Source organism: Purpureocillium takamizusanense, chromosome 8 (assembly GCF_022605165.1).
Source record: "Purpureocillium takamizusanense chromosome 8, complete sequence".
Lineage (NCBI taxonomy): Eukaryota > Fungi > Ascomycota > Sordariomycetes > Hypocreales > Ophiocordycipitaceae > Purpureocillium > Purpureocillium takamizusanense.
In genome coordinates, this window is record NC_063075.1 from 803942 (window position 1) to 830380 (window position 26439).

The 26439-nt window shown below is 59.5% G+C and overlaps 8 protein-coding genes across 9 annotated transcripts; 2 read left to right on the top strand and 6 right to left on the bottom strand.

Annotated features, from left to right (window-relative positions):
• Positions 1-1241: 1241 nt before the first annotated feature.
• Positions 1242-5155, bottom strand: JDV02_008286 (uncharacterized protein). The gene is made up of 4 exons (XM_047989870.1): positions 4952-5155; positions 4603-4825; positions 1898-4537; positions 1242-1845 (listed from the first exon to the last, which is right to left on the bottom strand). The coding sequence occupies exons 2-4, from the start codon at positions 4702-4704 to the stop codon at positions 1744-1746; spliced, it is 2844 nt and encodes a 947-aa protein (XP_047845875.1). The 5' UTR covers positions 4705-4825; positions 4952-5155; the 3' UTR covers positions 1242-1743.
• A 1210-nt stretch (positions 5156-6365) lies between these two features.
• Positions 6366-6859, bottom strand: JDV02_008287 (uncharacterized protein; the record flags this gene model as incomplete). The annotated part of the gene is made up of 2 exons (XM_047989871.1): positions 6366-6608; positions 6665-6859. 2 exons carry the CDS (start codon positions 6857-6859, stop codon positions 6366-6368), a joined length of 438 nt encoding a protein of 145 aa, XP_047845876.1.
• A 147-nt stretch (positions 6860-7006) lies between these two features.
• On the top strand, positions 7007-8828 carry JDV02_008288 (Carnosine N-methyltransferase). Of its 2 annotated transcripts, XM_047989872.1 has the most exons (2): positions 7007-7364; positions 7548-8828. In XM_047989872.1, the coding sequence occupies exons 1-2, from the start codon at positions 7243-7245 to the stop codon at positions 8665-8667; spliced, it is 1242 nt and encodes a 413-aa protein (XP_047845877.1). In that variant the 5' UTR covers positions 7007-7242; the 3' UTR covers positions 8668-8828. The 2 variants fall into 2 exon arrangements, with proteins under 2 accessions (XP_047845877.1, XP_047845878.1); XM_047989873.1 differs by having other exon boundaries at positions 7007-8828.
• Positions 8760-10277, bottom strand: JDV02_008289 (uncharacterized protein). Its single transcript, XM_047989874.1, has 2 exons — positions 10020-10277; positions 8760-9660 (listed from the first exon to the last, which is right to left on the bottom strand). Exons 1-2 carry the CDS (start codon positions 10124-10126, stop codon positions 8880-8882), a joined length of 888 nt encoding a protein of 295 aa, XP_047845879.1. The 5' UTR covers positions 10127-10277; the 3' UTR covers positions 8760-8879.
• A 2009-nt stretch (positions 10278-12286) lies between these two features.
• Positions 12287-14105, bottom strand: JDV02_008290 (uncharacterized protein; the record flags this gene model as incomplete). Its single annotated transcript, XM_047989875.1, has 9 exons — positions 12287-12611; positions 12680-12840; positions 12905-12945; positions 13005-13097; positions 13153-13278; positions 13331-13456; positions 13520-13663; positions 13817-13927; positions 13994-14105. The coding sequence occupies 9 exons, from the start codon at positions 14103-14105 to the stop codon at positions 12287-12289; spliced, it is 1239 nt and encodes a 412-aa protein (XP_047845880.1).
• Positions 14106-16410: 2305 nt separating this feature from the next.
• On the top strand, positions 16411-20382 carry JDV02_008291 (uncharacterized protein). Its single transcript, XM_047989876.1, has one exon. It carries the CDS (start codon positions 17259-17261, stop codon positions 19704-19706), a length of 2448 nt encoding a protein of 815 aa, XP_047845881.1. The 5' UTR covers positions 16411-17258; the 3' UTR covers positions 19707-20382.
• A 1781-nt stretch (positions 20383-22163) lies between these two features.
• Positions 22164-22986, bottom strand: JDV02_008292 (uncharacterized protein; the record flags this gene model as incomplete). The annotated part of the gene is made up of 2 exons (XM_047989877.1): positions 22164-22171; positions 22416-22986. The coding sequence occupies 2 exons, from the start codon at positions 22984-22986 to the stop codon at positions 22164-22166; spliced, it is 579 nt and encodes a 192-aa protein (XP_047845882.1).
• A 2306-nt stretch (positions 22987-25292) lies between these two features.
• On the bottom strand, positions 25293-26282 carry JDV02_008293 (uncharacterized protein; the record flags this gene model as incomplete). The annotated part of the gene is made up of 2 exons (XM_047989878.1): positions 25293-26148; positions 26263-26282. The coding sequence occupies 2 exons, from the start codon at positions 26280-26282 to the stop codon at positions 25293-25295; spliced, it is 876 nt and encodes a 291-aa protein (XP_047845883.1).
• Positions 26283-26439: the final 157 nt, after the last annotated feature.

A 26439-nucleotide genomic window follows, 5' to 3' on the forward strand; every position in this document is an offset into this window, starting at 1 on the left:
TACCAAAATTGATGCGAACGAGAAACATGTTTTTTGACTGAAATTGCAATTGCGTTTGCTTTATGAGGCTACTGAACGTCAGTACTGCGGGAAAGGGAGTGGCAGGGTGCAGTGCACTCACTCGTCTCGCAACACCACGCTCAGGTTCTCAACGCGCACTACCGCCCCTCAAGCAAACGCGTTTTCTTAAGGAGTGCATTACCAGCCTGCAAGAAGCTGGGCAAAAGAAAAGTTGTTCGAACTGGCAAAAACGGAAGCGTAGATGCTAGATTTTACAAGCGGTGATTGCGGCGCATCCCCTGGGTCCCCAGACGCTCGAACCGCAGTTCTAAGAGGGCCTGGCTTGCATACCCAAGGAGTCGAAGCGAGGTGCTTGACTTTCCTTGAAAACGTGCCGCAATACCGCTAGACTATTTGCTGTCTACCGGTTGCTTCCTAAGTGAAAGTTGAACCCATTGTTATCACTTAAGTAATGTTAACGCGTTGCTGGGGCGAGAAGATGGGATGAAAAGCTGTTCGGAGGGTGAGCAGGCAGTGAAAGTGTGCGCCAGGGCGGGTGACTGGGCGGTCGGCGGCTGGCAGCTGGCAGCTGGCAGCCTGGAGACTGAACAGCTGGCCGAGGGGCGCTCCGCTGTCGAACAAGCTGGCCGATGCGCAGTAGCACTGTAGGGTCGCCTCACCCTGCGCCATCATATCCAATGGGTGCCACAAGCGACCTGCGACTTGGATGTTCTCGAGGTTGAAAAGGGCTACTGTACCCCTGATTGCAGCACGCGTTCCCCGGCAGAGCCATCAACGAGGTGGCAGTGTTCGATATCTTTTAGAGGGGGGAGGTAATGTCGGAACTTTGAGTGTGTGCCGTGAGCAAAGGATATAAAAATCCAAGTGTGGGAGAGAAAATTTCGATGTCATTGGAATCTCAGGGGTAATAGGTACCTTTGTCTGATCACTCTTTCCCTCGCAAAACCAACTTAGCTACACCACGGGCCTCACCAAGTAAACCACAGCAAACATGTAGCACACAGTCTCGCTACGAGCTACAATAGGACCACTTTCTGAAAAGCAGTTGCGCATGACCACAGAGTTCCCATCTTCACATTCCTATCTTCATACCTGCGTTGTCACTGGTAGATACCTACCCTAGACTCGGCTGTATTTCTGTCAAGTTCCCGCGCATGCATCTATACTTGATGAAATTATTGGTCCATTGCAGAGCTAGAAATGCATTTCATCTCAGGTGCCAGTAATTATTGTGAAACTCGCGAAAATGCGTGCTCATTTAGCGCACGCGCGCGCATAATCGCGAAAGTGAAGTCACGCGTCAGCCACAACGCATGGCTCGAAGAACTCTTCCCAGCATGACGCCTATCTATGGTTGTCCACGCGGACAGAAAAAAAAAACTATCTACTGGCTGCGTTGTCTACAGCCGAAACGAGATCAATCGCCACGCGGTCCTACCGTCATGCCTGGTATATCGCTCCACTTGAACATTCCCCGGCCATCGTGATTCTCAAGTCATGCCTCGTATTTTCCTCCCAACAGCAATGCAGCTAGCAAGCAATGTCGCCGGACTGGCCTTGCGCGACCTCTCCCCCCAATCTCCTCCGCAAAAAGCCATGTACATAGAAGAGTCTATCCCACGCCCGCAAAGAAACGCTTTTCAGAGTAATGGTCCCAACCACTAATGATATTTCCGCGTAAGTGGGCGGTATCGACGTGACATGTGATGCGTCCAAATCCCCTCAGATGGCGTAGCTCGCCTTCAGGCTCTGCTGGTCCTGCGGTCGCATCTGGCCAATAAATTCATTGAACTGAGGGATCATTTGCTTGTACACGTTGAGGACCTGAGAGAGGGTTAGCTCCTGCTTAAGAGCCGCACGATGGGTGGTAACTTACGTTCTGGAACACCTCGTGAAGCTCCTGCTTGGTTGGGCTCCGCAGATTCATGTCCTGGTACTGTGCAATGGCAGCAAAGTAATCCAGCAAGACCTTCTCCATGGCGTGCGGGTTTTGACCCACGATCATGGAGAAGCCTTTCAAAGCCGTAGCCTTTTCCTCGGACGGGTCGACTTCCTGCATGGCGCTCAGGAAGTCTTCCGCAAAAGTCGGTAGCGCAGGCGCCAGAAGCTCCGAATTGTGCAGGCCAAGTCGGCCGAGGGCGATGGCGGCGTTCTCCGTGAGACCCTTAGGCACTCGGGGGTTTGTCATGACCTCGACGAACCGTTGCAGAAGCTCCGGAACCCATTGTCCCATGCCCTTGCCGTGCTGCATGGCGACCTCGCCGGCCGACCAACAGGCATTGTTGACAACGCCAAAGCCGCTGTCCATCTCCTCATCCAAAACGTTGTCCATGTCGAGCTGTTTGAGCAGAATCGGAACCATGGCCGAGAGATGAGGCTGCAGTTGGGGAAACACGTACTTGGCGCAGTCTCCGAGGAGCGCGTACGCCGATTGTCGCACTTCATCTGTCGGGTCTTCCATGCAGAAGCTGAGGAGCTCAAAGAAAGGCTGAGGAGAGCCCTTGACTAGCTCGGCAGACTTTTCACCTTCCAGAGCTTGAACAATGGCGCTCATCAGGTCCAGACTGGTGATGAGAAAGTCCTTGTCGGGCTGCTCGAAGGCGGAGTTGGTGGCGGCGGCCATGCCCTGCTCCAGGTTCGCATGGATAATATCGACGCATCGCATAAAGATTGGCGCTGCGTACGGGGTAAATGCGTGACCCAAGGCCAAAGCGACGTACGAAAGGCACTCCAACAGCGGGAAGACCTCGCGAGATATGTCCGAAATGATGTTGTAACGTCTTATCAGAGCGGGCATCAACTTCTCAGCCAGCTCGGGGGTCGCCAGCAGAGGGCCGATGCGCTCAGCGAGCGTCTGCACGCAGTCGTACAGAATGTACATGTTGCGGTCCTTGTACTTCTGGAAGCAGAGAACGAACTGATGGATGATGGGGCCGCAGTATGGCTCAAGATGCTTACCAGCCTTCTCCTCGAGATTGGCAAACGCAGAGGCGCCGGCTTCTTGCACCTTCTTGTTCTTGTCCAGCATCTTGCGCAGGATGCCGTCCATCAGGGGCACAAAATACTGCTCCTTCTGGGCCGGATCCTCCAAGTTCGCTGCCCACGCCGAATATCGTCCTAGGGTCCAGCAGGTGATTTGCCTGACGAGCGGCTCGCTGTCTTCGAGAAGGGAAATGAGATACGGAATGAGCTCGGGAAGATGAGGGACCACGACGTCCATGGCTCCCTCCGCCACAGCGCCCAGAGCGAGAACAGCTGCCTCGCGCTGGGGCCATTCGCTGTGCTTGAGGTTCTGCGACAAGTAGGGAAAAATTGCTTCAAACACGGCGCCACGAAAGTCACGGGCGAAGACATCGAGAGCCGCAGCCGAGCATTTGCGCACGGTCCATCGTTCGTCAGGATTGGCGTCGTCACCGTCATCGAAATCGTCGTCGTCGATCTCGCCCTCCTCAAAATCATCGTCCTCCATACCGGTAGTCTTTGTGTAGCCGGTGTCGCTACCTTTGGAAAGGTCTCCGCCGCCTGTTCCCTCACCGTTGATGGCCCTCGTGAGGGTCTTCTTCGCGAACGCGGGCATGATGTCTTCGGGGCGATCCTCTTCCTCCTCATCGTCCGAGTCGCCACCCAAGAGCGCAATGTCCTCGCCGCTATATACCATGCACTCCAGCAAGACCGGGATGATCTTGCCGAGATAGGGTTGCAAAGCCTTCCACAGGTTCTCGTGCTCACCAACGGCAAGCCAAAACTCGGCAGCCTCGCAAGCGAGGTCCTCGTCTTCGCTTCTCTGCTGCGAGATGATGTAGTCGACCAGACCACTAATGTGGGGCTGGAGCTTGTCCGGGCGAGTCTCGATGAGATGAACAAAAGAGCGGCAGACTTGGCGTCGAACATCGATGCTCTCGTCGCTAGCAAGGACAAAGAGGTGCTGCAAGAGGTCATCGACGGAGTTAAGCATGGCCTGCGATTCGCGAGGCGTAAAGACGTTAATGGCCGTAAGCGCCCCCACTCGGACCTTGGGCAGCGGGCTCTTGGTTGCGGCGATGAACTGGGGTAGGACATAGTTGAGAGGTCGCTGGCCATTGACCTCGCGCATTAGCATGCGGGCGTTGTCTTCGCAAATCTTGGCCATGGCCGACATGGCGCCTTCTTGGCCTTCGCTTGAGACATTGCCGTTGGCATTTCCAATCATGTCGAGGAGCTGAGGGAGAAGGTCAGGCCAGCCTAGCAGGCCGCCCTTCTTGATAACCTCGGTCGCAATATTTCCGGCAAAGCCCCTGATCTGCGCGTTCTTGTCCTGCAGGGCGTGGGGGACGGCGAGCTTGACAAGCTGCAGGCTCGACTCGGGGATGGACTTCCACTCCGCCTTGACATTGTTCTTGAGCATGATACCGGCGGCAGAGCGCACGAGGTGATAATCTTGCTCGCCGCATTGCAGGCCATCGGGCACCTGGGAGCTGGAGAAGATGTAGGCGAGATAATTATTGATGTCGGGGGAGGACTTGGCCTGCTCGAGCATCTGCCAGGGGTCGGGCTGTTCAGTACGAGCGATGCGAGGGGTCGCGACGATGCGGGTAAGCTCACCACTTCCGCCTGCTTCTGGGCATTCTTGTCGAAGCCGCTGAGGGAGTCCTTGAGACAGGCAGCGAGCTGCCTTAGGGACTCGGGGGCGGGCTGCCACGCCATGGTTGTAAGTGATGGTGCGTCGACTTCGCGCAACGAGCTTGGCGAGGAAGGTATGCGAAAGGATAGAGGGTAGAGAGGGCCAAGGGGCCGCGTATATCACGCGAACTCGTGCAAGGCCAACCTGAAAAGACACGAGTCAGCCACGCATCGGCATGCGACGTCGAGACGGCGGCAGCAGCTTCGCACCTCGAGGCGTCGCTTCGTCGGACGTCGATGGCGGGGCCGCGATCTTCGGGGGGGCGCGTACCACAAGCGCAGTCAACGGGCAGAGCAGCGAGATCCGCAAAGGACGAATTCCGTGTCCGTGGCCCGGTGTGCGAGGGGGCACTCGATCTCCTGGAGCGTCGAGGTTCGGAGCCTGGGGTTGGATGCGGGCGAGGGTTGGAGGGAGCCAAAGCTGTGCGTGCGCTTTGGAGTGGCCTGTGTCTGGGCCAGACGCTGGGTCTCTGGGCTCCGGCGGGGAGAGCAGCACGTCTTGACTTGCCCGCCAAATTTGGTGGCGGGGTGCGATAACGATAACCCGGCGGGTGGGTGGGAAATTTGCGGTCGCTCCACTGGCTGGGCTGCTGCTGGCTGGTGGGCTGCGGGACATGAGGCGGAGGAGGGGAGGGGGGGCGGCCTGGGACACGAGGGCCGCCCATTTGCCGGCGTACCAAGTAGTGGAGGGAGGGGAGGGCAGCAATTTTTTTTTCTTTCCATGCTGCCTGCCATCCATGCACAGGGCTCCAAGCTTGTGGCCATAGATTCCATGGTTTGCTGGCTGGCTCCCAGGCCGGCACGCCTGGCCTGGCCTGGCCTCCAGTGGCCCGACCTGCCCCAAGAGGCACAGGCGCAAGCTCGCCCGTACGTACAATGAAGTGCAGCGCGGCTACCCCGCTGAGACCCGATGGCAGCGAATAACAACTGGACCAGCCCTCGGGGTAGCACCTCAACCCAAACCTGATGGACGGGCAGGCAAACTCTGCAAACTTACCCAGCCGGGCAGCTCCCAGGTACTAACGTATCCGCAAGCCGCGCGGGGCTCCAGTCACTTTGGTGCATATCAACAGAGCGGGGTGCACTTGTGTCTTGGGTACATGCCCATGCTCTGCCAAAGGCTATTCGCAACAACAGGGCAACCGACGCACAAATGCATCTGCTACCTGCGATGCTCACAGGTTCTCACGGACAAAGCCACCCTTTAACACGGCGTGGCCGGTCCTGGGAGCCGTTGTCAAACACCATGCCTCGTCCCACTCGCAACCCCTGTGATTGCCTCTGACGCACCGTCTTGGCGTCACAGCTTGATGACGACAGGCAGGTCAAGGCTGCACCGCACCAGACGGGATGGAGGAGCAACATTGAGATACCGGTGTCAGCAACCGGCCACGGATGACCATGCAGAAGGCTTTTCTCAGAGCCCAAGGCCGGCAAATGTCCCCGTTTTTGAAGGCCATCCCAGACGGTCCGACCCAACGCATTGTCCATTCCAACGCATTGTCCATTCGCTTGAACATGTGGCCTGTGATGGCAGCATAAAGGCTTGAGTGGCACATCCTTGTTGAGTGGCACCACATCTTGCCCCTTCCCGACGGCGCTATGCCGTTCACCGCTCCATCAAAAGATTTGGGACGGAAGGATTTGCCATCGCCTTCTCTTCGATCAAGAGGACTGTGCGGAAGCTATTTCGAGACCATTCCGGCATCTCGAAGGCGGGTCAGAACGACCTCGACGATGCCCTTGAGGGCCTCCATCTCCTCTTCGACGGTGCCCCCCATCCCAGCGTTGGCAAAGCTCATCGAGTTGGTGACGTAAACAGGCAGATTAGCTCTGCGAGCAAGAAGTCTTGCCAGGCGCGTGGTAAATTCCACGGTCGGCTCATGGGAGAAGAGGGTCGTGGCGAGCGGCTGCTGGGCGTTGAATCGCTGCGAGTAGTTAGCACATGCCTGCGGCGACCAAAGGCATCGGAGTGACGACGCACATCAGGTATGCCGTAGACGAATGAGCCCATGGACTTGGGGGCGGCGAGCTCGTCCTGAGACGCCGTTGTGAGGGAGAGCATGATGGCCTTGGCCTGCGTGGAGAGGCGAATGTAGATGCGCGTGTCTAGTGATTTAGGTAGTGGGATGGACAGCTCAGCGGTCTGCCCTTCGGCGCCGCCTGCGGCAAATTCCATGTTGGTCTGGATGTGAGGGTGTCGCGTGGTCAGGAAAGACGGCTGACGGTTGTTCTTAGCTGTGCTGTGTGGTTGAGTCGAGGCGGGTGATGGAGGAGCGTTGAGATCACATGATTGGCCCGCTCACCATCTGGCTTGCCTGATTCGATTGGATCGAGCGACCAAGCTCCTCCGCGAAGCGGCGACACCTCATGGCCCCAGCGTCACTGCATTATCACAACTGATCTCACTCTGGGGGCAGCGAGTTTCACAAGTCGACAGCGTTGGCCTCTGTGTCCCAAAAGCGTTCCCGCGGCATCTCTCGTGGCGTTCACTCGAGCACGACATTGCACGACCGTCGCCGCCACCTGACACAGGAACATTCGCGGCCTGACTGCCTTGCCATGAGCCACGAAACGGCATCACAGCCGACTGCGGCCGATGACCATACCTGGAACGGCGTCGAGGAGAGCATCGAGGATCCCGAAGAGGTCAGAGTCATATTCTGCGCCCTAGATTCGTTCTCGTGAGTACTGCGATACATCCACCTGAACGTCAGCTGCGAGAAAGGTGACGGTTGAGGAGCAGCGTCTGCGACTAGAGCTGTAACTTACACCGGCACTCTGAATGATGCGAGCCGTGGTATCACAGCATTCATCGGCTTACGCCCGCTTTCGCCCGTGCCAGTCTGATGCTGAGAAGCCCCTAGGCAATACGCCAAAGCAGCACACTTCAACCTCACCCACCTCCGACGGCGCTCATTCTATGCTCTCCCGCAGGCTCACTGGAAGCTCCTTGCGGACCAGCCATTCAACTTCCTCGAAACGCTAGACAAGGTGGACGATGCCATAGACTCCAATGCCGAACTGGCTCGTGCCATTGTCGAGGTTGGACTGACGGCTTTTCGCTCCCTCGCCACCATGCCGCAGGAGTGGGTTGGCATCGCTAAGCACTCCGACATTGACAAGGCCAGGAGCACGATTCGCCAATTCTACCGGGATTGGACGGAAGAGGGTGCGGCGGAACGCGAAGCCTGCTATGGACCGGTCATGAGGACCATGGAGAAGGAGAGGGCGCGGCTGCCGGACAAGGGGCCGCTCAAGGTGCTCGTGCCGGGCGCGGGCTTGGGGAGACTGGTATTTGAGCTATGCCGCAGCGGGTACGTGGCGGAGGGTAACGAGATCTCGTACCATCAGCTGATGGCATCGTCGTACATTCTCAACGAGTGCGAGGCCGCGGGGAAGCACACCATATACCCCTGGGTGCACACCTTCTCGAATCACCTCACGCGGGCGAATCACCTCCGTGGGTGCAAGGTCCCCGACATCCACCCAGCTACGACCCTCGCCGCCAATAGCCAGAAAGTCGGAGGCATGTCCATGTGCGCAGCCGACTTCCTGTGCCTCTACGGCGACGACGCACACCAAGAGGCCTACGACGCAGTGGCGAGCGTCTTCTTTCTCGACACGGCACCCAACCTGATTCGATACCTCGAGGTCATCTACCACTGCCTCCGGCCCGGCGGCGTGCTCATCAACATTGGGCCCCTGCTCTGGCACTTTGAGCACAACCCGCCGGGGAACCACGGGACGGACGACGACGGCGACGGGCAGCATGACCTCAAGAACTCATCGGGCATCGCGGACCCGGGAAGCTTCGAGCTGTCTAATGATGAGGTTATGGCTTTGGTGGGGAGGCTAGGCTTTGAGGTCGAGTGGCAGCAGGCCGGCATCGATGCGCCGTATATCCAAGACCGCGAGAGCATGCTGCAGACAGCGTACAAGGCCAGCGCATGGGTGGCGCGCAAGCCGGCGGCGGTCACGACATGAAGCGGGACGACAGCGCACACTATGGAGGAGACAGAAATGAAGGAGCACGTCGAACAAATCCGGGCATCAGGGCAGCGAGGAATCATAGCGTGCACGAATAGAAATAGACTCGATTCCCTAGGGTGGCTGGGCCATGATGGCCCGGAGACTACCAATTTTCCACGTCTTTCCATTTACAGTCTCGGACGCGCCCAGTCAAGCTGCTATGTATGCTACAGTTTCGCCTCGCCGGGCCGCATGAGCTCTCCGCGGACCCAGACAGCGCCGCCGTCGATGGCGATGGCCTCGCCGTTGACGTGGGAGCCGGCCCTGCTGGCGAGGTAGACGACCACGCCGGCAATGTCCTCGGGGCGGCCCAGGCGGCCGGTGGGGTTCCCCTGGGCAGCCTTGTCGGCGCCGCCCGAGATCTCGAGCAGGCCGTTGGACATCTTGCTGGGGAAGAAGCCCGGGCAGATGGAGTTGACGGTGATGCGGCGGGGGCCGAGCTCGATGGCGAGGTTGCGGCCGAGATGGATGACGGCGGCCTTGCTGGCCGAGTAGCCGTAGGTGCCCTGCTTGCCGATGGTGCCGACGCCGAGCCCGGCGGCGCTGGCGGTGATGATGACGCGGCTGGGCTCGCCTCTTCCTCCATTGGGGCCATCGTTGGCGGCGGCGGCAGCCTCGAGCAGCGGCGTAAAGTCACGGATGGTGTTGAAGACGGCCTTTACGTTGAGGTCCATGACCTTGGCAAAGGCCTTGTCCGGGTGGGCGTCAAAGGCCTCGCCCCAGGTGGCGCCGGCGTTGGCGAAGAGTATGTCCACCTTGTCCGTGTGCCGGCGCACCTGGGCGAGCAGGTCGTCCACGCCGGCCTGGGTGCTCGAGTCGGCGGGGACGGCGATGGCGCGCGCCCCCGGGGCGAGGTTGGGGAGGGCGTTGAGCGCGGCGACGGCCTCGTCGCAGGCCGAGGCCTTGCGGGACGAGATGAAGACGGTGGAGGCGCCGGCTTGCAGGAAGCTGTACGGAGGGGAAAGATGTGAGATGCGTGTCACCTGTTAGCCTTTGTTCTTTTTAATCTGGTTTGTCTGTCTTTCTTTCTCTCATGTCTTGCTCTGTCTCTCACTCTCACTCTCCGCCTCACCCCTTTCTTCCTCACCCACCTCTCTTCGTCTTCTTCTTCCGCTAGAGGCTTTCCAGCGTGGAGAAGAAGGCCGCGATTGTTGGGTGAGGGAGGAGCATGAGTGAGAAGAGAGACAGCAACAAGGCACGTGTGGGGGATGAGGCGTCGGTTGCACGACAAGGGAGGGATTTTGGGGGGGGGGGGGGGGGGGGGGGGGGGGGGGGGGGGGGGGGGGGGGGGGGGGGGGATGTCGTACGCGGAAGCGGCATGCAGGCCGAGGCCACGCGACCCGCCGGTGACGACGGCGACCTTGCCCTTGAGGGAGAAGAGCGACGGGAAATCGTGGAGCTGCGCCTCTGCCATTTTGTGTTTGTGTGCGTGTAATTTGTATGACGTCTGCTTTGTACGTGATGCGCGTGTGCGTATGCGCGTCTGGTGTGGTGTCCCGAGCCTTGCGCTGTGGCTGGCTCCCGTCTACCGCTCAGGTCTGTCGACAAGCTTTGCAGCAAGCAAGCAAGCAGGCAGTCAAGATAGGTAGGTACCAAGTTAGGTGTGAGTGAAACAGAGGACCGCGCAGGGTCGTTGGCTGGAGCGCGTCGGTTGTGCGTGCGTGCGCGCACGAGAAGAGATGCTCGATCGATCGACGACGACAGCGGAGGATATCGACAGTATGCGGGCGCCGCGAGAGACAGTCTTACTGATGCACGACGCAGTGCGATATGATAGTTCGAGTGTGGTATACTACCAGGCAAGGGAAGCCGATGCTGGTGTTGCTGCTGCTGCTGCTGTCCTGCAGAGGAGAAGTGACGTGTGCGACACGAGCGGCGGTGGGCGAAAGGATTGGGGTCAGAAAGCAAAAAGGTTAGGTTTTGGACGATGATTCGAGATGCGCGCGCGGTCCGAGGAGGCTTCTTCTTTCTCTTGCGGGGGGGGGAGGGGATGTGACGGGGAACAGCTTCGATGATATACTTATAACCCATTCCACCCCCACCACGCGTTGGCCGGGGCCGAGCAGCCGGCCGCGGGCGGGGCGGGCGCACGGTAAACTAACTACGCCCGCCGGCTATCAGGTATGAGAACACCATCCCCGCAAAAGAATCCGAAGCCAAAAGAATTTATAAACTCCGTGGCGGTTTGGCAGAAAAAGCCCGTCCCCGTACGCAGCTCCACCTACTACAGGCAGTGCTAGGTAGGTACTACTACTATGGTAAGGTAACGCATGTACATAGCCGTACCTCGGCGCCCGTCTGGGGCCCAGCCGGCCAAGCCGTTCCCGCTGCGCCATCGGGAGGGAGGGGGAGGAAGTGGCGGATTCGCCTGGGGGATTGAAGCCGAGGCACAACCCCATCTTCCTTCCCCCCCGGGTGTGGGGATGGATCTGTACGAATTGTGTACTTGCAACGTCTCAAACGCAGTGGTGCAGCCCGAGGTACCTCATCGGTACCTGTAGTAAACACCTACCTGAGTACCAAGGGACCCAAGACCCCGGGGACGGTGCCCGATTGGGAACCATCTCCAGCGCCGACTGGACGGCCGCTGTCCGGCGCCGTCACCAGCACTACCCAGGTCGCTCTTTCAACTCAGTTGGTCAACTTAGTGATGCTCAAGTGATACAGCAGCACCACGAAAAAGTGGCTTTAGTACCTAACAGTGAGTAGATAAGCTAGCATAGACGGGCGGGCGGCGCGCAGGATAACATACTAAGAAGGGCGCCCCGTCGTCGCAACACATTGACACGAGACACAAGGAGCTTCTGCCAGTATATATATATATAATGCAAAACAACATGGGGAAAAGATGAGAAAAATTAAAGCAAACATCATTCTGCCGGGTGCGTGCCACGCTAGGAAAACCATGCCCAGGAAAACCATGCCCTGTCCTCTTGCTCTGCTCTCGTGCGGAGATTGAGGGGCCTGCTTCGCTCATTCCCCCGGCTCCCTCCTCCTCCTGCTCCTCCTCTTTTGTGTGCGATAATGTGTCCTGTGTCGCCACACGCCCCCTTTCTCCCTTCATGCATGCGCCAGCTGAGCAATTGCCAAGTTGGCAGGTAACCAACATCCGAAACACAAACAGCGCTGTCGACCAATCTGCCCTGCTTCCCTCTTCCTTGTTCGCGCCGCATCATCACCAGTGCTGCAACTTCGTAGTGGCACAGGCAGCGGCCCGTTATGCCCTCCCCCTTCCCCCCTGCCCCGGGCCACCCCCCTCCTCCGCCGCTCCGCGCTCCTTACCCGAACTTGGCCGGCTCGCGTTGCACGAGGCAGCAGTCGGCCCGTGCCCTCTGACGGGAAAGCCCCCGCGGCGGCGGTGGCGGCGGCGGTAGGCGCTGGTGTGCAGCTCGGGGTTCCTTCCGAGAGACGAGGGCCGATGCATGGCATGGCAAGGCTCCCCCCTCGTCTCTGCTCTCCAAGCAAACGTATATATCACTCACGGTTGCCGTCGAGGTCGGCAACCGCAAAGATGGAAAATCAGACCCTAGGAAAAGAAACGTGTCGATCGCGGGCACACCTCTGCCCTCGCTCCTCACCTCCGCTTCTTGTGGCGGTTCTTCTGGTCCCAGCACTGGTTGACGGCATCCTGCACCAGCTCCCAGTCGTCGCCCACAATCGTCCCGATGAAGAAGACTTTGATGTTGTGCTCTACCGTCACCAGCTTCGAGTAGTTGACTCGGGACTCCTTGGACAGCCTCTCGCCTTCTTCCGTCATCTGCACCTTGACGGCGGGGAACCCGAGCGGCGGTTCCTTGTCCAACAGCCGCGGTCTGTGCCCGCGTTCGTAGATGATGCCGTGCTTGGCTGGCTTGACGCCCCTTTTCTTGCACCCCTTGCCGCCATATGTGAGGATGGGTCTGTGATCCACGTCAGCTGCATGCATACTCCTTGAGGCCATGCCACCGCGCCCAAAAGGTCCACGTACACGCAGGTGCTGTGGCCGAGATCGCTCGCAACCACTATGAAGCGGCGAAATCCGACATAGAACTTTGTGCCGAATTTGTTCTGAATTTCTTCTCTGCCCGACACGCTCGGCGCGTAGTCGTTGCCAGTCCCTTGCGGCTCCGACCAGTGCACTTTGAAGATCTGAGACAAGTGCATCAGCATCCGGGTGCGCACCAACACAGGCGCAACCCCCAGGCTGACCTACCTCTCCGGGCTGGAATTTGGCTGAGTGCTCTACTCGATATCCTGCATCATGTTAGTGTTAGCCCCTCGCCGGACCGCGTCGGCCTTGGTCAACAACGTACGAGGGTCCATTTCCTCGGCCAGCAGTTCATCTTCGCCGGTGACCAGAGGCTTAGGCGTGGGCGGGCCTTCGTCCTCCTCCTCATAATATGCTCCTGAATCTCTGTGTTCAGTACCCCGGTAAAAGGATGTTCGTATGAGAGGCCTAACCGTATGCTGCCGCAGAAGACTCGCCAGCCCTCTGGCCCTGACCGTAGTACATTGCATGGCTCGCCGCTACGGCCGCTTGCATTTCTTCCTCGCCTCTCGGGTCGTGACTGTTGCTCTGGGAAGCCACTGCTCTAACCGTCAATATTGCGATGCTTGACCTACGACTGGGGCGTCTCACTCGTGTAGGTTGGTGCCGTGGCGCCATATGCGCTTGGCGTCCGCGGGTCGCCACGTCGCATGTCCAGGTCGGCCGCACCTGATGACTGAGGGTAGTAGCTGTTGGCGGCCACGTCGGTGTATTCGTCTGCGGAGATATATCGTCAGTGCGGTTCTGGGCGGGCGGGAATTACGTGACTTGTCGACGAACATCTCTGGTCGGCGTAACCAGGACGGCTTGACCCGATGCCGGGGTCATCGCTGCGCTTCTGCGTCCCTTGCTTGGAGGAGCTCTTGGTCTTGGGCTTGCCCGATCTCTTGTCGTCGGCGCCGCTGGAGACGGTGTATTCCCCCGCTGCATGATGAGCACAAGGTCAGCAGCGTTGTTCCACGACCAAGGCATCTATCTATCTGTGCGACGGAGTGGAGCGCCGTGGAGCGGCCGCTTCCCGACCCGGTCCTCCAAGACAGTCCGATCAGGCAGTGCAGCCAAGGCCAACCAACGTACCCTGCGGCTCGTAAGACGAGTCTGCTGTAGAGAGATGCGCAAAGTCCCGCGCGAGATGTCCCATGTCGCGCGGCATCGCCTGCGGCTCAGCCCAGTCGTAGTCATATTTGCCTGTTGGCGATCACTGGTCAGTGCGACGCGGACGAGAGAGTAAAAGGCGGCAGTCCCGGCGCGCACCGTTTATATCCTGACGGACGCGATAGTGGCGGCCATGCGTCTCGTCCCAGACCCAGTCCGACCAAGCACCCCATGGCGAGTGAGCCTTTGACTTTTCCTTGTGCTTGTGCATGGTGGCATCTTGCGCTGGGCTGCCCGCGCCCAGACTCGGATGCGCGACGGCGAGCGCGAGGGCACGGCACCGGGCAGCACCGAGGGCACCCGGAGGGAGTCAGCCGCTCTGGGCTCCACGAGGAACTGCGGACGATGGCTACAGGAACAGAGGCGCCGGTCAAGGGGAAAAAGCACAAGCAAAAAGGCAGCACCGGCGGTCGGGCACGGCAGGAAGGTGTTCTTGTAGGAGGAGCAAGAGACGATGCGGCTCAAGTGAGGAGAAGTACTTCGTACAAATAGCATGCGCCGGGCGAGGGACGAATGATCACGGCGGCCCCGAGGTGGAGGAGGGGAGCAGGGCCCGTCCCACGGACGCAGTTGCAGCGACGAGCGTGTACGGCTAGACTGGGGAACTGGGCCGGCCCGTGGGCCACCTGTCTCTGCTGGCCTTCCCCTCTTCTGGCTGTTCGCGTGCGGCGGCGGGTTGGCTGGCGATGGGGGAGCTGCACGCCCGTGGAGCGCGAGTGGGTTGACGGCATCAATCTGCGCGCCAGAGACGAGACGAGCCGGCCACGGTTGGATAGGATGGGCCCGTCGTTGCGATGGAGGGGTGGATTCCGCACGAAGGCCCCCCGTTGACACGTTAGTAGCACGTCCGTGGGTAGCTTCTTGTTGTGCTATCATCCAAGCTACCATGTATGTATGTATTCGTGTGTATGCATGTCCCGTCAACTCAACCGGGGCCAGCCGCCGCGGCCGCCGCGCCCCAGAGCAGAGCAGCTGCGCGTCGAAGTGAATGGGGACCGTGGCATGTGCGTGCGCCTCGCTGGGCTTCGTTGTCGTCGGTGCCCGGTTTGGTGGCTTGATATCGTGGCGCCCTTTTTTTTGTTTGGTGTCTAATGGGTGCCGCCGGGGCCAGCTCTGCTGCTGGTGCTGGTGCTGGTGCTGCTGAGACGTCGTCAGCAACGAGGCCCCCGAGATGCACAATGCGGAGACGAGACGACACCTGATTCCAGCACGTCCGTCCTGTCGACGTTGCACAGCGTCGGGGTCTGACCCCTGCTTGCGCACAGCGCCCATACAGTACGGGTTTGCTAGGGCAGAGAACGTTGCACTCCGGCCAGAGGGGTCCAAATGGAAGCACCGGCGGCCCAAGGCGGGCCAGATGGTGCGCCCGCCGGCTGGACCACGGCTCACCTACTATACCTAAGGTGCCTTACCTACTACTACTAGTAGTCCTCCACCCCCGCCGCGTGCGCTGGCTTGACGACGGGCAACAGGCGGCACTGTGGGCTGATCCAAGACGGGCCTTGGTTGGCGCGTGGTGCCATTTGCACGCCGCGTTGCGGGCGCGGGGGCGCGTCTCACGGCCACGGACAGGAGTTGCTGTTGTCGGGCTCGTTGCTCCCCTGCTGCTCCGGGCGTCGTCCCGCTTTGCGGCTTCGCGCCCCGTATGTCATCGATGACCCCCGTCTGGCGACGGCGACGGCTCGGCGTCCCATTTGCGTGGTTACTTGTTTGATGCCCCGTTTCGGCGGCGTGAGTCGTCGGGGCGGGGGGTGCCGGCCCAGTCGAGGCCACGTTGATGATGCCGTCGAGACAGAGTGACAATGGGACGGGATGCATAGAAGGCCTGGAGGACCCCCCTCTTCGGACAACTTGAGAGGGGGGTGGTGGGCGCCAGCGGCCTGCCAGAGTGCCTGTCCGGGATTGGCGCGACCACCACCTCGACCCCCTGTGGCGCCAGTTGGTGCCGGGCCAGGCCCACTACCCGGTCCGCCAACTTTTAGCGCCCTGCCAGCCATAGCACCTGGCGTCGGTGGGACCAGCGCTTGTGGTGGCGGGTAGGGAGGTGTTCGTTGCGGCGGGCCGATGCCCCGCGGGGTCGCATTGAACGTCGGGTCAAGGTGGTGCCCAGAACTGGCAGATTGCAGACGGTCCGTCGCTGGTGCCCGCTGCAGCGCCCGCCCGAGCTCCAGAGTCCAGAGTGCTCCGTGGGCCCAACCTAAGAAGCCGCCCCCGCCCCTCCCAGCAGCAGGCGCGATTGATCAATCCAACCTTGAGCTACTTTACCTTGGGCTGTTCCAGTCCATGGATGCTTGCTAGGTATGGCTGCCTGCGCTTGCACCTCAAGCTCAGGTGGCAGCAGGCGCACGGCGCAGGGATCTGGGTACCTTAGGTACCACCTATGTATGCCCTGGACGTCAGTCGGGTCCGGGGGGAGGGCAGGGCACACACCCCAGAGCGCCGCACCGCCGGAAGCGACCAGTCACAGGCCTTTAGTTGTTGCGCGTCGACGCAGCTGGTGCATGGATTGCGATTCGTACGACTGCACCTCGTAATATGAACCTCGCACCCAAGGCAATCTTCCAGCCATGCATCCCATGCGCCCTCCGCTTCTAACCAACCATCTCGCCGGCACACCCTCGGTCCTCTTGAGACACACTCGCGGCGCGAGGAGGCACTGCCCTCCAGCGGTCAAAGCGAGGCGGCACGCCGGACGCACCATCTCGCACTCACTGACTGACATGACTGGCAGAACCTGGCTGCAGATGACGCCCGAGGAAATGACAGCTGGACTCGACGTTGGAGCCTGACAGTCCTTCCTCCTGTCATCATCAACATTGTCGTGCGTGCGTGCGTGCGACCGACGTCTGCCCTGACCCTGGCCCTGGCCCTGCCCTACCGTCTCGTGCCCAAGGCGAGGCGACCTCACCTTGGTTGGAGCCGCAGTCTCACCACGAGCTGTAAGAGCACAAGTGCCCCCAGGGCTGCGTGCCAGCTAGACCCAGCCGTCCCGCGCGTGCGAGTGTGACGGACCAGACACCAATTCCCCCCCCCCCCCCCTACCCTACCTTGCCTACCGTCTGCCCTGCTGCTGCCAAGTAAGGCAAGGGAACCTCGGAGCAGCAGCTGCAGCAGCACCACCTACCACCTCACTCCCTCCCGCTCTGGCATTCAAGGTACTTACTTACTTTGCACACCTCATGGCCTGAATCTCCGACGACTCACAATCCGCAGCCTCGAGGACTCGCGTGCCTCAGGCTGTTCGTTCCAAGACATGGCCGCTGCTTGTCGCTGGCGCTGACACCCACGCCCTCGCCGACGCTGCGCTCCGTTGCGGTGCGACGATGACGACGGCCGCCTGCAGCCGTCGCCCAGCTCGCCCTCCATGGAAACCGCCGTTTGCAGCCCTGCCAGCCTGGTACCGCTCTTCGATGCCATGGCCTCTCCCGCCGATGCCTTCGACGTTGATTTCGATAACGACCGACACACGGATGTCTCCGTATCTCACTCCCACTTCGCCACGACCGCATCGTCCCATGGCGACGACGACATGAAGGGGAGCGACGGCTGGCGCCTCGCAAGCGACGCGTCCACGGTGTCGAGCAGGGTCACGACACCCGATCCGGTGCCGCCGCCGCCGCCGCGAGTGCCGTTGCCAGGCATTCTTCGAGCCCCCTTCGCCGGCCGAGCGGTCGACCTGCCCACGCCGTCCGTTCCTCCACCGCCAACCGGCATCTATCTGTCTCGACGTTCCAACAAGGCCCCCGACGCCGTTGTCCCTCCTCAACACGACAATGACTATGCAGATACCCGCGGCTGCAGCACACCACAAAATCGACATCCGGTCCCGTCGAGCCAGCTGCCTCCGCACTATATTCCCCCGCCTCCCTTTGCTGCATACGGGACAAGATTCCTGGACGAGCATGGAACGGTACTACCGCCGCCGCCGCCGCCGCCTCCTCCTCCCCCCGCATTTCCAAGCCCGAATGAGCTATATGACCTGTCTAGTCTGCCCCAAGAGACTTTGTCAAGCTCACTGCCTCTTCCTCAGACCAACACCACGCCAACCACGTTTCAACAGACGCGATCTTTGAACAATGCTACGATCAATGGTCGACAGGCTCATCGCCCTCAAAGCAAAAGCGAATACTCCGATTCTTCCTTGTCATCAAGGCAGCGGTTGGAAGACACGTCGTGGAGCTCCGATTCGTCGTCGCAGGAGGATCCCGTCGCTTACCGCAATGCCCGCCAGTTTCCTCCCTCCTTTCCAGCGCGCCCGAGAAGTTTTCCATCAGTTCCGCGGAGCCGATCCCTCGCGACGAACCGCATCAAGACTTGGGTCTCTCAGTACGAAAAATCACAGAGCCCTATGCGCACGCGATCTGATGGTACTGGGTTGACCAAGGAGCTGGGGGAGGCGGCCTCGCAAGACAATGAGTCGGCCGTCTCGGCCGTCTCATCCTACGCAGAGGTGGAGCTTCTATGGCAGCAGCTCAAGGAAAAGAGAGCAAGGCTTGGTGAGATCAAGGCACAGATGGCCGAGCGTCGGGAAGAGCTGCGACGCCTGCGCCGTCAGCGGAACGAAGCGGACAATGCGTTTATGAGTCTTATCCGCCCGATGTTGGTTAGCCAGCGCGGGATGCTCCAGACATCGGTGCGAGTGTTGGACAGTCGAATAGCCGACATGCAAGACCTGCGAGACGAGTACCATGCCCGCGAATCAGACTACGAAATCCTCGAGCAGATGATGGACGACGAAGAGAAGCAGCTCAACGACCTGGAGACGCGATTCTTCAGCTTGTTGGCTGCCGGCCAAACAAAAGCACACAGGGCACCACGATCCATCACGTCGGAGGATTCGTCTCACAACCTGCCCCACCTACCCATCGAGTTGCGGGGTATCGCTTCCGACAAGGCGCTCGAGGATGTCCATCCTCTCTACGTGAAGCTCACATCTGCCGTTGGCGATCTTGAGAATGCGAGGGAGGAGCTCGAAGACTTGTTTTACGTGAACCACCAGTACGAGTTCGAAGCCGAGCTCAAGAAGACAACTGGAAAGTCAACCACGCAAGATATGGAGGAATTTTTCGAAGAGTTTCCCGCCGAGGAGGCGAGGATGAGGGCCGAAGTCATCAAGCTGGAGAATAAGGTCCAACGTCTGAAGAAGGTGTGCGAGGACAAGGGCGTCATGCGCAAGCACATGTCTCTGCGCATGGCGTACGCCCTAGACCCAAACACCAAGTTCGATGATATGGAGCTCGAGGATAAGGCGTCAATTCTCGCAAGGCACAAGTCACTGGCCCACGACGTGTTCCCGGAGCTCCTATCGCAGCCTAACCACGTCTTGGCCCAGCCTGAGCCGCAGACTTCACTCAAAGCCTACACGACGGCCGCAGCCTTGCCCGATGACGATCCTCAGAAGCGGGACAGACAGCGGCTAGCCGCCAAGGAGTACTCGATCGACAGCTTCGCGCGCGGACAAGAAGGCGGAGGCACAGGAGACCTTGTGAACAGATGGCTGCTTCAGCAACTGAGGCTATCGCGGCTTAATGTGCAACTCTTGCACTCGACCTTTGTCTGGAGCCGATCCCTCAAGATTCGCAATCTTTGGCGCTGGCAACACGACGTGATATTCTATTGGTGGCGTGACAACACCGTGGACCTGACAGAGGGCGAGATTCCTGGCCATCGCATCACCACCCTGGGCTCGGACTACTCATCGCGGTTAGGGACACCAGAGATGTCAAGGGCAGCGTCGGACGGGCAGCTGGGCCGGCCGCTGCGCACCTTGCATCGCTTCGACAGCGACGACGCAATTACAGTGGGCGGCTGAGAGCCAGCCGGCCTTTACCAGATACGGGCTCCCTTCGCGCTCGGAGTTTGCCCGTTACAGCGTGTCTTTTTGGTTTTATTTTTGCTGCTTGCATCCTTTTCAAGCTGCGAGGCGTTTCGCTATGCGGACTCTGTGGGACGTGGACGTGGTCCAGGTGGACAAAATTTGAAGGGCAAGGACATGGAGCAGGACTTTGAGGCCTTCCCACTTACGGCACCAGTTGTGCGCAGAGCGAGGACGGGCATGTGATACCCCGCCGTGGACGTGGATTCCACGGCAACTTCAACATGTATCTGTACGGAAACGGGTCTTGGATTTGCACCGATTTTGCTCCATGATGATTGCTGTCTTGTTTCGTTTGGGTTTCTTCGATGATATTCCGGGATTGCTTTAGCGGGCGTGAGCGAAATAGATTGCGGGCGAACCCGTATGGTAGCTCTGGGCTCATGTTCACTGCCCGCGTCGTGTAATGTCTGGGACTATTCGGAACTGGATGTGATGCCATAGGGATTCTTAATATGTTGATCGCGACAATCTCGGGGTTCGAGAGCTGCAGACCCATTGTTGGTGGCGTTCAGGACCGGGGGAAGGGGGGCCGTTTTTTCGCTGCCCCGCCATCTGATTTCGGCTGTTTCTATTTGTTTCATGTTGTTTGGAAAGCACAAAAGACACCAACCTAACTACTGAGTTACGCCTCCCAGCACTGAACTAGTGGTTTGTGATGGAGCTTTATCGACTAGGGTTCCATCATTTTAGCTCCCGCTCCCCACTGGAGGCCCCCCCCCCTCCCCCGCGTCCCGTCCCGCCCCACGATGTGCCAGGTGGGGTGGTTTACTTGGTGGGTGGTGGGCTGGACTCTTGTTGGTGTTGGTGGTGCTGCTTGTTGCGCCGCATGCAATGAGTGGGACGCCCGCCGCGACGTTTCTGGAGCGAGAGGGGGGATCGTGCGTGCGGACCTCCAATGTCTATACTGTACCTACCTGCCCGGTAACTACCTACCCTGGCATCTACCATGCCACCTACCTTAAGTAGTACCTACCTATCGTACTTCGTACAAAGGTACGAAGTAAATAAGTGTGTGTGTGTGTGTGTGTGTGTGTGTGTGTGTGTGTCCCCCCCCTCTCCCTTCAGCGCAGCGCAGCCTCCGGCCACCCGGCCGGCCATCCAGTCCACGTGCGAAGAACGATGAGGAGTACAAGTACAGAGGACAAGAACGAAAGACACGGGGATAAAACAGCGGCGCCGAGTCGGTCTTGGAGGAGGAGGGAGAGCGGGACCAGCTATACTAGGTACTACCTAGGTAGCTAATAAGGCTTGATTGAGGCAGTTTGTTCGCAGGGCTCACCCATCCTCTCTCATCCAGAGGGCTTCTTCTCCTCCCTGGTTCTCACTCTCTCACCACCATTCTTTTTTTTTTTTTTTCAAAAGGTCGCCATACCCCGCCGTGTCCGTTGCAAGTTCGGAGGGAGGAAGGAAGGGAAGGGAAGGGAAGGGGCATGTTCCACGCACGCCTGCTGAAGTTGGCACGCAGCCAGGCCAAGGTTCCTCTCCTGTTAATAAGGTGGATGGGGGGCAACACGGTACACAAACCGGGGAGGGGGAAGGCTGCTGCTGTCCCATGTGACGACGTGATGCCAGTGGCTTAGTACCTACCTACGAATATCCCCCATCGGGAGAGGTAGGGTAGGTAGGGGGTAAGTTTTTAATCAAAAACTCGAGGGCGTGAGCATCTCGCGCGCGCGCCACGATGACACAGCACTCCGAAGGGAGTTCAGCTTTCGTTTACCAGCTTGCTTGCTTGCTTGCCACCTGGCATGCCCACGGCACCTACTCTTTTTTACCAAGGTACCTCCCCTATCTACTGTATACTGTACCTGCGCGCGTCTTTGCGGCCAGGCTTCTCATTACGGGGGTTGCTTGTCGCAAAGGCAGCGAGCCGGTCGGTCGACAAGGGAGCGACGAAACACCAACTCCTGGACATGGGGATGGGGACCTTTTTGCATGTGCCTGCCTGCCTGCCTGCCTGTTCCTATTTGTGTGTGTGTGTGTGCGGTGTGTGTGATGGAGACGCGACACCCGCCGGAAGAGGCAGTTAGATGGGCGGTGCTGGACGCGCGCTCTGGGACGGCGCGGTCACGGTTTGGAGGGAAGCATGAGGGAGGGAGGGATGGAGCAGTCAACCCTCCGTCGCGCCCTCTGGCTTTGTGTGTTGTTACTCGATGTCCGTCTGGTGTGACACCCGGCTGTACAGCTCCCTGCTGAGGACGTCATGTCATGCTCCCCAGGCGAAGTCGCGTTTCCGCCTCTCGGCAGAAGCGGGCATGCATGCTAAGAGTGTGGAAGTGCTGCAGCCCTGACCGTGCATTAGCCGCGGGGGTCTGCTGGCTAGTTACAGATGGGCCGGCAACGAGGTCACCAGATGCGCCACGCCAGGAAGATTCACGGGGTGTTGTCTTCTTAGTCCTCTAGGTAAGTATTATCCTTGCATATTGTGTAATGCTCCAGCTCCAGTTGTCGGTTGCCCGAGGGGGCGTCCCAATCTCGGCTCATTCTCAATGGGGAACAGGAGCAACTACACCGCGGTGAAGAAGGAAAAAATGAGAGCATCATGGCCACCCGCCAAGGGAAGAATACTTTTAATCCCTTCGGCATCCGTTGAAACACGGCCAGCGGCCCGTCAGAGACCAAAGCAGCCCAGGCCAAACATACCCTTCGACTTGCCCTTACTACTCTGCTGCGGTTGTTTCTTTGCCTTCACCGATGACTGCCCAGTGTCCTTGGATTGGGCGCTGCTGAGGCTGAAGGGGCGGCGTTGTTGCTGGCGGTCGACCGACCTTTTGGATGTGCTTTTTCGGCGTCGCGACCGGTCCGTGGCGCGCTTGCGAGGCTCGTGCTCCCTCTTAGCTCTGTGCCTCAGCGGCTTCGAGCCTGTGGCCTGGTGCGAAGCGGTGTGGTGGCCCTTTGCCTTTGACTGGGCATCGAGGCGACGGTCCTTGCTGCTGCCGCTGACGATGCCCTTTGGAACTGTCAGGCCGGACGGGAGGCTCGTGTACGCCGACGGGGGCCCGGTCTCGGCGCGGAAACGGGGAGGGGGTGAATCTCTCGAGTATCGACGGCCTACTCGAGCTCGAGCAACGCTGTCCAGCGACACGCGCCGAGAGTCGGTCAAGGCCTGGCTGCGGCTATTTCGCCTCTCCGCGCCGCGATCCGCCTTCGCGATGCACGCAGCCAGGGTAGCGTAGCTGTAGCCCTGGCTAGCTGTACCGGCGCGAAGGCCCATGTTGTCGCCAGGCCTAACGCCATATGATGGCCCACGCGGCCTTGTTGCGTCCAAAGTCGTTGCGATTCGTGAGCGTTTGGCGCGCTATAGCGTGAAATGCGGGCAGCGACGGCAATAGTCGTGAAATTCGGCAAGGTCTTTTTGTAAGTGAGATGAATGGAAGAAGCTGGATTTGATATTGCGAGATGTTGCTCGGCGGCCTTGAGCTGCAAGTGCATGTGCAGGGGAGCGACGTCTTTGTAGGTGTCGGGGAGGCATGTAAGGGAGCAGAAGACTGACACTGCGTCCACCATTGAGGCACGGGAGGTCGTTCGTTCCATCATCTACATTCAACGCAAGAAGGAGAAGGAGTCGTCCAAGTGCAAACGAGCGGTACGTCTCTGGCCACTCCATGGCAGGTGGCAGAGGCGGTGAGAGCCTCGCTCCTCCCCCAAAGCTGACAAGCTTGTCCAGGCAGTTGAAGCCAGGGGAACAACCCTCCTTCACCCCTCTAACGAGCGGCACGACAGCGTACTTGCCATGCGTCGCGATGCCACAATCAAAGTATTGCACCAACCAGCCTTATGGTGCAGCGTTCTCCTCGCTGGCGCTTCAACACAGCTCTCTCCTGTGCAAAAGGGGAGCCACGACGGGCGCGGACTCTCACAATAACAAAGTCAGGGAAGTTATCACCCCAAAACAGGGTTTCTTCCCCTTAAACCCGCTCAAGTAAGATAGGCGCGATAAACGCGTGTCCGGCCCAAGCGGCTCCTGCTGGACGGGCGCTGGGCGATGGTGCAACCGGTCAAACCCCCTGGGCTCCGACCCCTTTACCGTCGTCTCGAACACACCAGTATGCCAGTACGCAATCTGTTCAAATTTTCGAGCTCGCACGATGCCATGAGGTACTGGATCCCAGGCTATCGGTTGCACAGAGTGGTACTAGAGTTGCTAAAGCGCGTCGATAACTTGACTGACTAGTACATCCTCTTCAGTCGACCACGTCTCAAACGAGCTGCGGGACTGAGTTCCTATAATACAAAAAAAATGCGTTGAACACACTGCTCAAAATCCTCTTTGCCATGATCCGAGCCGTCGCCCCCTTTGTTCCATTCATGACGGAGCATATCTATAGCCTCCTCTAGCACCACCTCGGCGCGGTCCTCAGATCATACAGGGATGCCCGGAGCGTCCGTTTTCTCCCGCCCTCAACAGCCCAGGACTTGCGTTTGGACGCTGAAATGGGGCGGAGGGTGCCGGCCATGCAGCCCAGGCGAGTGGCGCGTGAGGAGAGGAGCATACTCACCCGAGAGGCCACCGCTGCGTCTCATCGTGGTTAGCGACGCACATATCGTCTCCGACACGGAAAATCCCAAAAAAAAAAACATATATTCAGGAAGACCTGAACGTCGATATCGGGCTGTCGACCAATGAGGGAGAATGCGGCATCGGTCTAGAGGCGAGAGCTGGCTGGAAAATCTTTGGGTAAGACGATGCCGGGTGATCAGCTCGAAGACGCGGAAAGGCTGAAACCCCAAGAGTAGCGTAAGCTGCTCTCCCTTCTCTCGCGCAAGAGCAACTCAAGTCGTATCAACAAAACGGCAAGCTGACACGGCGAGGTTGAGCTCGGCGAAGGGAGACTCGGCGGTCGCGCGGTTTTGGACGCAGCCTGCGCAGGTAGATGGCAATGAAGGGCCCCCCACAATGGGAGCCAGAGTTTTGCGGCCGGCGTCGTGGTTCTGCCAGACGAGGCTCTGAATCCCGAAGTGGCTGACGACCCGTCTCCCGCGGGAGGTGACGAACAGGGTTTCAGCGGGCTGCGAAAGCCGGTAACGCTGGTGCCAACTGGCGAGGTCAGATGCAATACGCCGCGAAGTCAAACCTAGACGGCATGGATTTTCGGATCGGTTCTTTCTGAGAGAGAAGAGCTGCGCAAGGGGGGCCGCCCCGAGGCACGTTTGACGAGGCGGCACATTGATGCGCACCAATGAGCGAACAAGTCCTGCTCCAAGAGGAGCAGGGGATTGGGACACTAACGCTTACACTGCGTCTGTTGAAGAATCAGTGAGTCGTGAGTATGTAGATGGAATGCATCTGTCTATTGAATGATTAGCGAGCCGTAGGCATGTACGTGAATGCAACTTTTGGTTATATCCTACCTCCAAAGCTCTGGCACCCCGATGGTCTGTTGCCTATAACCGTCGCTCTCGGGCTCTGTTAAATGTCCGAGTGTCCTGTTCAAAGGACGACAACAAAGCCCACATCTGTATAAGAACAATCAAACTGATTAAGGGGTGGATTCCCGTCGTGATAAGAGACTGGACATGTCATCGCCGGGAGGAGGGTGTATACGCCGCAACCCTCCTCGCAAAGGTCACCAGGTCCTGGGCCTCCAGCACGTCCTCCCCGACCATGTCCTTGCGCCATTCCAGCGCCCTCAGCTGGGCCTGGAGCTGCGAGGCCTCGGTGCGCACCCTCAGCAGGCGCTCCGTCTCGGCGTCGTTGAGCTGCGCCCGGCGGAAGAGCAGCCCGTTGCGCACCCGCTCGTAGAGGTCGAGCTTGCGCTCCACGGCCGCGATCTGGGCGCTCAGCCCGCTCAGGTCCCGCGCCATCTCGTCCTTGCGCTTGGCCGCGTGCGCGCCCGCCGAGGCGACGTACGCGCGCTCCGAGGGGGTGAGCCGCCTGATGGTGGCCAGGGTGACGCGTCCGCAGGCGCGGCGCCCGCGCTGGCAGAGGAGGTGCCCGAGGAGCTCGCATATGGAGCGCTTGGGGGTCGGGGGCGGCGCGGAGAGGGACGCGCGGGTGGGACGGCGGGTGAGGCGGAAGTGGCGCTGGGGGCGGTTCACATACGAGTGCATCGTGGCCGTCTTCTCCCGCCTGGACAGCAGCGGTAACCGGTTCGGTCCGTACCATCTTTGCTTGGGGCTGCTTGCTGCTTCTGTTCCTTCTCCTCCCGTTGCTGCTGCTGCTGCTGCTGCTGATTCTGACTCCGTTGTTGCTGAGGTGGGCTTCTCGCTCGGCTGTTCCCCGGTGAAGCTCTTGGCGATGCGTGAACTGGCGATGCGCGAAGGGAGGGAGCGTAGCCAGTTGCGAAGGCCGGGCCAACGCGGCTTGCCGCTCGATGATGCGTGGCTAGGGCCCGGCATGAGAAGGGCCATGATCAAGCTAGACGCAGGCTGATATCTGCTTGTGGTTGTACAGAGAGAGAGTGTGAGAGTGAGAGAGTGACAATGTAAGGGGGGCAGGCAGGCAGGCAGACAGGCACGGCAAGTCTCGTGGGGTTGTCGTGAGACTGACTGACAGCTGCGGATCGACATGGTTAAGTAGTTGAGGTCTGATGCTGCGTATCCGCGTTCATGGCTAGAGTGAGGCCGCGCCCGTTCGTGTGAGTCTTTGTTGCGTGAGCTGTGGTCAAGTTGCCATGAATGAACCTTTGACACCTCGGGACCTAAGCGACCAAAAGACAACTCTTCT

Bases quoted from the DNA above. Each gene is read 5' to 3' on its own strand.
- JDV02_008286 (XM_047989870.1), bottom strand. From the start codon at position 4,704: ATGGCGTGGCAGCCCGCCCCCGAGTCCCTAAGGCAGCTCGCTGCCTGT. The intron at 4,538-4,602 runs GTGAGCTTACCC...GACCCCTGGCAG, and splicing joins CCCAGAAGCAGGCGGAAGTG to ATGCTCGAGCAGGCCAAGTC. The intron at 1,846-1,897 runs GTAAGTTACCAC...ACCCTCTCTCAG, and splicing joins TTCACGAGGTGTTCCAGAAC to GTCCTCAACGTGTACAAGCA.
- JDV02_008288 (XM_047989872.1), top strand. From the start codon at position 7,243: ATGAGCCACGAAACGGCATCACAGCCGACTGCGGCCGATGACCATACC. The intron at 7,365-7,547 runs GTGAGTACTGCG...AGAAGCCCCTAG, and splicing joins TGCGCCCTAGATTCGTTCTC to GCAATACGCCAAAGCAGCAC.
- JDV02_008291 (XM_047989876.1), top strand. From the start codon at position 17,259: ATGGAAACCGCCGTTTGCAGCCCTGCCAGCCTGGTACCGCTCTTCGAT.
- JDV02_008289 (XM_047989874.1), bottom strand. From the start codon at position 10,126: ATGGCAGAGGCGCAGCTCCACGATTTCCCGTCGCTCTTCTCCCTCAAG. The intron at 9,661-10,019 runs GTACGACATCCC...CCCTCCGTACAG, and splicing joins GGCCTGCATGCCGCTTCCGC to CTTCCTGCAAGCCGGCGCCT.